Below are 9,668 nucleotides of genomic sequence, written 5' to 3'. Positions count from 1 at the left end.
GAGGGTCTGCTTCAGTCATTAATGACTCTTCCCTAATTATGAATTGCACATTCATTTAATTATGCCTTTAGACTCAGCTTAAAATATAAAAATGTATAGAAATAGGTAACATGGTTTAATTATTTTCCAGAATAGAATTTGGCAGAAAGCCTTTTCTATTTCTGAAAAGTTTTTTCCTAATGATAAAAGGAATAATCTTCATAGAAAATTTAGAAAATAAGAGGAGCATATGAAGATGAAAACTAATTGCCAATCATTTTTCTACTTTTAACATTATCAAATGTTACAAATATCTACTTTTAACATTAGGTCATTTTCATTTTTTTTCTATTTCATGCTTTTATAATATATAAAATTGGGATAAGAAAGCTTTTATTCTTTTTTCTTCACTTAATATTATACCATAGTTTTTCATTTTATTAATGAAAATATATTTTATTAAAATACTTTTGATGACTGCATCATAGTCCAGCCTATGAAGGTACTAGAATTTATTAAATTATTCCACAATTTTGTACATTTGGAATATTTCAGAACTGTAAGATACTATATGTTGAAAGAGGACAGAGTATGTAACAGTCAATTCATTTTTCTAATTATTTCCTGAGAACAGAAATTAATTAATCAACAGACATGAATATTGTATTTTATAGTTTCATATTGCTGTCATAACAAACTATCACAAAGTTAGCAGCTTAAAAAGGCACTCATTTATTATCTCACAGATCTTTAGGTCACAAGTCTGGCTGGCCCAACAGAGTATTCTGCTTAGGCTCTCTAGGCTCAAATCAAGGTATTGGTGCCCTAGACTCCTACTTGGAAGCTTAGGAGAAGAATCATCTTATTGTCTTATTTAAGTTGTTGAAAGAATTCATTTCCTTCACACGGGTTTACACATGGTGTCCTCCATTTTCAACTCAACAATGGCAAGTTGAGCCCTTCTTCTGATTTAAATATTTTTGACTTTAGCTGAAGAAAGTTATCTGATTTTAAGGGCTTATGTGACTAGATTATTCAGCACAATCTTCCTATTTTAAGATCTGTACTTCAATTCTATCTGCCAAATTCAACTTCCCGACATATTTTCGTGTGCCAGGGATTAGAGAGTGAACATCTCTGGGGAGACTACTATAAGCATTTATGAGGATCTGTATAAGCATGGCCAGAATGAGCTCCACATAAGGCTAGCAAGAGATTGATTTCTGTCACCAAAATGAGAGTGATGAACTCCTCACAGTCATTAAAACAGAACGTTATCTTTTTTTTATTTTAGTACTCTGACAAAGCAATTGTTTTAGTCATGTTTTTACTTGCCTGTAGTTGATTCATAGTGAGATCTAATTATTCGTAAATATGCGTTCACCATTCATTTCTGTATGTGATTTCACGTCTGTTGTCCATTCTTCTGTTAGATTCTTGATAGATCTGTATTATCTCTTCAAACATTGAGGATATATTGGTCTGCATTTTGTAGTAGCTATTATCTTTAATTGTTTATTCCTTAATGGACAGAATTATATTTTCCTGCTACATAGTTATGTCTCATCATCATTGACTGCCTTTGTGCTTTTTGCCATTGTGTTTGACTTTCCCTGATGGCTCAGATGGTAAAGAATCCACCTGCAATGCAGGAGACCAGGGTTCAGTCCCTGGGTCTGAAAGATCTCCTAGAGAAGGGCATGGCTATTCACTCTATTATTCTCACCTGCCTTGCCTAAAGAATTCCAAGGACAGAGGAGCCTGGTGGGCTACAGTCCACAGTTGCGTCACGAAGAGCTGGACACAACTGACTGGCTAATACTTATGCTCATATGCAGCAATCAAACAGTTTTTCCTTAAATGTCTCCTCATCACGTTTTGGCTTTCATAATGATTTTTTTTCATTTTGGTATTTGGTGCGAAGAAAAGCTCTAAACTGATTTTACTAAACTAATAACTTGTGCAACATTTTTTATTGACAAAAGACAGTCATGAGGATGCATGGTACAGAAGCAAAACTATGCAAACTTCTTCTGTACATGAAGGAAAATACAGAGTCAAGAGAAAATGCCAGGCCTTCCAAGCTGGTAAATGAGAATCAAATAAACTAATTTCTCTTGTTTCCTCTATAAGTACCTATAGCAAAGGCTGAGGGATCTAATAAAGTTGACTACAAGTAGCTGAAAAGGATTTTGGATGTCCTGGGCCTATATAGGCAGTAATAGGTTTCCAAACTAAGATATAAAGTGACTTAGAAAAAATTATTTTTATCAAAGATCTGTATAAAACAAAACTAGATTCAGTTCAGTTCAGTCACTCAGTCGTGTCCAACTATTTGTGACCCCATGAATCGCAGCACGCCAGTCCTCCCTGTCCATCACCAACTCCCGGAGTTCACTCAGACTCAAGTCCATTGAGTCAGTGATACCATCCAGCCATCTCGTCCTCTGTTGTCCCCTTCTCCTCCTGCCCCAAATCCCTCCCAGCATCAGGGTCTTTTCAAATGAGTCAACTCTTCGCATGAGGTGGCCGAAGTACTGGAGTTTCAGCTTTAGCATCAGTCCTTCCAAAGAAATCCCAAGGCTGATCTCCTTCAGAATGGACTGGTTGGATCTCCTTGCAGTCCAAGGGACTCTCAAGAGTCTTCTCCAACACCACAGTTCAAAAGCATCAATTTTTCGGCGCTCAGCCTTCTTCACAGTCCAACTCTCACATCCATACATGACCACAGGAAAAACCATAGCCTTGACTAGACGGACCTTTGTTGGCAAAGTAATGTCTCTGCTTTTCAATATGCTATCTAGGTTGGTCATAACTTTCCTTCCAAGGAGTAAGTGTCCTTTAATTTCATGGCTGCAGTCACCATCTGCAGTGATTTTGGAGCCCAAAAACATAAAGTGTGACACTGTTTCCACTGTTTCCCCATCTATTTCCCATGAAGTGATGGGACCAGATGCCATGGTCTTCATTTTCTGAATGTTGAGCTTTAAGCCAACTTTTTCACTCTCCTCTTTCACTTTCATCAAGAGGCTCTTTAGTTCCTCTTTGCTTTCTGCCATAAGGGTGGTATCATCTGCATATCTGAGGTTATTGATATTTCTCCTGGCAATCTTGATTCCAGCTTGTGCTTCTTCCAGCCCAGGGTTTCTCATGAGGTACTCTGCATAGAAGTTCAATAGCAGAGTGACAATATACAGCCTTGACGTACTCCTTTTCATATTTGGAACCAATCTGTTGTTCCATGTCCAGTTCTAACTGTTGCTTCCTGATCTGCATACAGGTTTCTCAAGAGGCAGGTCAGGTGGTCTGGTATTCCCATCTCTTTCAGAATTTTCCACAGTTTACTGTGATCCACACAGTCAAAGGCTTTGGCATAGTTAATAAAGCAGAAATAGATGTTTTTCTGGAACTCTCTTGCTTTTTCCATGATCCAGCAGATGTTGGAAATTTGATCTCTGGTTCCTCTGCCTTTTCTAAAACCAGCTTGAACGTCTGGAATTTCACGGTTCACGTATTGCTAAAGCCTGGCTTGGAGAATTTTGAGCAATACTTTACTAGTGTATGAGATGAGTGCAATTGTGTGGTAGTTTGAGCATTCTTTGGCATTGCTTTTCTTTGGGATTGGAATGAAAACTGACCTTTTCCAGTCCTGTGGCCACTGCTGAGTTTTCCAAATTTGCTGGTATATTGAGTGAGGCACTTTCACAGCATCATCTTTCAGGATTTGAAATAGCTCAACTGGGATTCCATCACCTCCACTAGCTTTGTTCGTAGTGATGCTTTCTAAGGTCCACTTGACTTCACATTCCAGGATGTCTGGCTCTAGGTGAGTGAGCACACCATCATGATTATCTGGGTCGTGAAGATCTTTTTTGTACAGTTCTTCTGTGTATTCTTGCCACCTCTTCTTAATATCTTCTGCTTCTGATAGGTCCTTACCATTTCTGTCCTTTATCGAACCCAACTTTGCATGATGGCTTGGATTACTGTGATATTAAATGCTTTGCCTTGGAAACGAACAGAGATCATTCTGTCGTTTTTGAGATTGCATCCAAGTATTGCATTTCAGAATCTTTTGTTGACCATGATGGCTACTCCATTTCTTCTAAGGGATTCCTGCCCACAGTAGTAGATATAATGGTCATCTGAATCAAATTCACCCATTCCAGTCCATTTTAGTTCGCTGATTCCTAGAATGTCGATGTTCACTCTTGCCATCTCGTTTGACCATTTCCAATTTGCCTTGATTCATGGACCTGACATTCCAGGTTCCTATGCAATATTGCTCTTTCAGCATCGGACCTTGCTTCTATCACCAGTCGCATCCACAACTGGGTGTTGTTTTTGCTTTGGCTCCATCCCTTCATTCTTTCTGGAGTTATTTCTCCACTGATCTCCAGTAGCATATTGGGCACCTACTGACCTGGGGAGTTCCTCTTTCAGTATCCTATCATTTTACCTTTTCATACTATTCATGGGGTTCTCAAGGCAAGAACACTGAAGTGGTTTGCCATTCCCTTCTCCAGTGGACCACATTCTGTCAGACCTCTCCACCATGACCCACCTGTCTTGGGTGGCCCCACGCAGCATGGCTTAGTTTCATTGAGTTAGATAAGGCTGTGGTCCATGTAATCAGATTGACTAGTTTTCTGTGATTATGGTTTCAGTGTGTTTGCCCTCTGATGCCCTCTCGGACCTCTCCACCATGACCCACCTGTCTTGGGTGGCCCCACGCAGCATGGCTTAGTTTCATTGAATTAGATAAGGCTATGGTCCGTGTGATCAGACTGACTAGTTTTCTGTGATTATGGTTTCAGTGTGTTTGCCCTCTGATGCCCTCTCGCAACACCTACCGTCTTACTTGGGTTTCTCTTACCTTGGATGTGGGGAACTAGATTAGCATACATTAAATGAAGCTAGCTACAAGGCAAAATGATATAATAACAAAAAAGAGAAAGAATCTTGTACTCTCCAAATTTGAATATCTAAACAATTATGACAATTAATTGACCATTCCAATTAATCTCATCCTCATTAAGACAGGAATTGTAAAACACATTTAGGAAAATGTGTAAGCATGCCATAGGCTGGGAAAATACATTTGCAATCTGACAAAGGACATGTATCCAGAATATATAAAGAATTCTGACAAATACACAACAAAAAGGCAACCTAATTTTTAAAATGAGTGAGGGATTTGAACAGACACTTGACAAAAGAAAACATGCGTTATATGCATGAAGAGTTTCCCACACTAGTCATCAGGGAAATGGAAATGAAAATCACGGTGAGATAATTTTCCACACCTACTTGAAGGGCACCAAACTACAAAAGACAATGTCAACTGCTGGCGGGGATGTAGAGCAACTAGAATTTGTGTATATTCCTGGTGAAAATGAAAATGGTAGAACCACTTTGGAGAATGACTTGGAAGTTTCTTAGAAAGTTAAGCATAAGCTTAATGTATGACCTGTCAGTTCCATTTCTACCCAGTCCTCAGCACTCCCATGTTACTTTCCCTTCTCCCAAATATTTCAGATTTTTCTTTAACTGTTTTCATCATTCTTCTATTCCTTCTTTTTCCATCCCAGATGAATTCTTCATTAATTCACCATTAAGAGAGTAATTTCTTCCACATTCATTCTAGGATGATACAAAACAAGCATGATTTCAAATTAGCTGTATATTTTGCCAGAATAAGATGGCAACTATTTTCTGAAAGCTATAAATATTAGTTTTATGTCAGAGTAACAATAAAAATGGAATATATACCAATATAAAAGAGACAATATTAAGATTTAAAATACGTTTTCACTTATGAATAGTATTTTTCATGCCTTCAACAATAGAAAGAAAATTATATCATAGTCATTTGAAAAATTCATTTATTATATACCAATATACACTTTCTGTAATAAAAAAAAGCTTCCCAATATATTGAACCATCTTATAAATGAAATAAGAAAATAAAATTTTCATCTGTTTATAAATGGGGCTAAATTAACCAGTACAATATACCATATGTATGCCTGTCCTGCAGTCTATGTGAACTCTAATCCTGAAAATGGCCATGAGAAAAAAACGACACTTTATTATTTGGCACTGTAGTATTGCTCTTGAATATAATTTTACATGTTGATACTTTCAAGTGAGTCATTTCAAACTTAAAGCATTCAAAATATATACAGATTTTATAGCTTTTCAGATTTTTGGATCAATTCATTGTATGTACATTTAAATACATTCAGATCAAACATTTTTAACACTCAGAAGGCACCTTTTTTCCATTTTCTATTTTGATACTCTGTTTAGATGGATTGAAAATAGAAATATATCTTTAAAATGCTATTTGGTAAATAATAGTAAGTCAGAAGTCATGATAGTTTCTAGTAATGCTCAATTTCCCTAACAAAGTGCACCATTTTACAACATTATGCCTCTAGAGAATAATACATAAAACAAATATATATTTAAGTAAGGCACATTCCAGCAAAAACTATTGAAATACGATTTAATATTATCATACTTACATAACACCTGTATTTCATACTAGGCTATACTAAAATATACAACAAATGTGCTTGCTACTGATTGAGAAAAAAAAAGGAGCAAACTCTAGAAATTCTAGGCAATGAGTACTAATTTTTAAATCCATTTCATGTAACTATGTTGTAAAAGTGAGCAAGAATAGTAATTTGCATCTCTTTGTAGTGTTAGCACTTTTGTTTTTATAGAGAATAGCTCAACACTGTATTGAATAGCAAATCAATGTTAGCAAACAACTATTCAAGCTAAAATGAACTAAATCCTATTTTAGACCTGCTAAATTAAAAGAACTACCTTAGTATCGATAATGCAAATAGGGAACTCATTTTCTTGTAGATGATTATGGTAATATGTAAACACTGAAGAAGAGCATTACCAAACTATTCAATGTATCACTCAGGTTTCAAATTTAAAATATGCTCAATAGACAAATACAAACGTGGATTTTTGAGCCTATCAACTCAATTCCCTACCCCCACCCCCAATAACATAAACGTTTGACTGTGAAGAGAAAACTACACGTGTAAAAAATAAAAATCAAATGTACCATACATTAAAATTCTGATAACTACAGAATAAGATTATATACATAAACATAAAGCAATCACAGTTTCCTGCACTGAATGTTTATCGCATAAAAATGTATTAAACAATACTGGGTAGTGTAGCTCCACATGAATAGTGGTATTCTAAAAATTCTGAATGAAAATGGAAGACGAGAGGGAGGGCATTGTTCAATGACAAAAGTGTGACAAGAGGACTGCGAATAACATTAATAAACAAATGCTTCCAGAACATTCAGTAGAGCGATAAGCATTGTTTTGCTGGTGCTCTATAATTTCAATAAAGCCCCTCTCTATGTTTCATAGGATGATTTAATATTTACAGAAGAATGATTGAATGAAGAAGTCACTAATTTAATGTCACAAGTGGGATGGGCAAAATTTTCTGTTAGTGTTGAGCATAAAATGCTCCAGCCTGGTGTCTGATCATTCATGTGACTTGTAGAGACAGTTCATAATATATGTCTTTTGCCTCTGTCATTAAACAGACCTGGAGTATTTGGTGCAAGATTGAGGGAAGGCATTAAGTGGCGATAGCTTTGCCATCAGGGCATTTTTGCTTGATGTTCTGAGAATACAGAAATTTGGTACTTTTGCGGGGAGAGGGAAAAGGGTATTATCTGATGATCATTACATGCAGCTACCTTTGTTCTGCATACGCAGAAGCAAAAATATATCATCGCACACTGCTCTAGTAAAACCTGGGTGGAAATGTGCACCGCAGATTTTAAACATATAAACAGCCATTTGTGACAAAAATGATGATTTTCTCTTCTGTAGGTGCTTGGTAATATTGCTGGTAAACATCTTCGGAATCTTCCTGTTACTTCCTATGAATAACATTGCAAACAAGATAACTAAAATGTCTTTGGGAGCATAATTGGTAACCATCTCCAACAGGAAAAGATAGTATTTTTCCTTGGGTTAGTGATGCTTGGAATATGGGGGATTGTAAATCCAGTCAATTATAATGAGTGCCATGCTTCCCATCATGAAGATGATGCCAACCACGAAGAAAATACAAGCCTGTAAGTCAGAAAGAACTTGTTAGGGAACACAGAAATTATACTTCCTTAGTACAGTTTGCTTTTATAAGTTGTTTACTTAAGACAGCCATTTGATTTGCATATTGAATTGTATTATTCTTATAGCTGCTCATGCCTAGCAGTTAATCAATTTAGAACCCTACCTCGGGAAAGAGGGTAAGAATACAATAGTAGAGAGATTTAACCCAAATGTTCAATATAGAAAAATGGTTGATTGATTTGGTACATAAAATAATGGAATATCCTGTAATCCTTACAAACCAAGTAACAGAAAAAGATTAGATGACTTACGGAGTGCTCACAATCTTTTAGGTGAATAGGGGCAGGTTATAAAAGAGTAGCATGTATGATAGGATTACATTTTTTTAAAAACAAACAAAAACAAAGCCTAATGGCACTAGTGGTAAAGAACCCCTGCCAATGCAGGAGACATAATATGAAATGCAGGCCTGATCCCTGGGTCGAGGTGATCCCCTGGAAGAGGGCATGGCAACCCACTGCAGTGTTCTTGCCTAGAGAATCCCCAGAGGACAGAGGAGCACGGCAGACTACAGTCTATGAGATCACAAAGAGTCAGACATGACTGAAGAGGCCTGAGCATGCACACAATATAATGTATATTGCATATTTCTTGAAAAAAAAAAAGCCTCAAGGTATATATGTGTGTATTAATATGTAATTTCATATACATATACTAGTTTTTCTAGTCATGTATGGATGTGAGAGTTGGAATATAAAGAGGGCTGAGCATAGAAGAATTGATGCTTTTGAAACTGTGGTGTTGGAGAAGACTCTTGAGAGGCCCTTGGACTGCAAGGAGATCCAACCAGTCCATCCTAAAGGAAATCAGTCCTGGGTGTTCACTGGGGAGTCTGATGTTGAAGCTGAAACTCCAATACTTTAGCCACCTGATGCGAAGAGCTGACTCATTTGAAAAGACCCTGATGCTGGGAAAGGCTGAAGGTAGGAGAAGGGGACGACAGAGGATGAGATGGTTGGATGGCATCACCGACTCAATGGACATGAGTTTGGGTAGGCTCTGGGAGTTGGTGTTGGACAGGGAGGCTTGGCGCGCTGCAGCTCATGGGGTCGCAAAGAGTTGGACACGACTGAGAGACTGAACTGAACTGAACTGAAGTGAACATAAACGTATATGCCTATACTTGTAATATACCTGTAATTACATAAACATATAAATATTTCACAATTTTAGCACTAAAAGGGACCTTATAGACTACCACATAGATAGACTTCCTAATTTTACATAAAAACAAACAGCGACTGAAATCTTTTTTCACTAAGAAGGATTTGGGATATAATTCTATTCACTTTTATATCTGGTCAAACTGAAAAAGTGATTTACCAAGGTCCCAGTGCTATAAAAGCCGAAACAGAATGGACTACATAGAGTGGAAATCTGGGGGCAAGATGATGGGAGGAGCTTTTGATACCAACCTTTCCTAAAGTCCCCAAACCATCCTGAGAGGAGAACGACTCACAGGCAAAATTCAGGGTCAGTCAGTCAGAGGCACTT

At 37.1% G+C, this 9,668-nt stretch overlaps 1 protein-coding gene across 2 annotated transcripts in view; it reads right to left on the bottom strand.

The window, feature by feature from the left end:
- The window catches only part of SLC38A4 (solute carrier family 38 member 4), a 78,852-nt gene continuing 75,030 nt past the window's right edge, over positions 5,847-9,668 (bottom strand). The window contains exon 16 of one of the 2 annotated variants that reach the window (XM_013963846.2): positions 5,847-8,114. In XM_013963846.2, coding sequence (XP_013819300.1) covers positions 8,013-8,114 — 102 coding nt within the window. In that variant the 3' untranslated portion in view covers positions 5,847-8,012. The remainder of the gene's footprint in view (positions 8,115-9,668) is intronic. The other variant, XM_005680049.3, reaches the window with a different exon arrangement.

The sequence above is a fragment of the Capra hircus genome, chromosome 5 (assembly GCF_001704415.2).
Source record: "Capra hircus breed San Clemente chromosome 5, ASM170441v1, whole genome shotgun sequence".
Taxonomy (NCBI): Eukaryota; Metazoa; Chordata; class Mammalia; order Artiodactyla; family Bovidae; genus Capra; species Capra hircus.
This window is presented reverse-complemented; position numbering and strand designations above follow the sequence as displayed.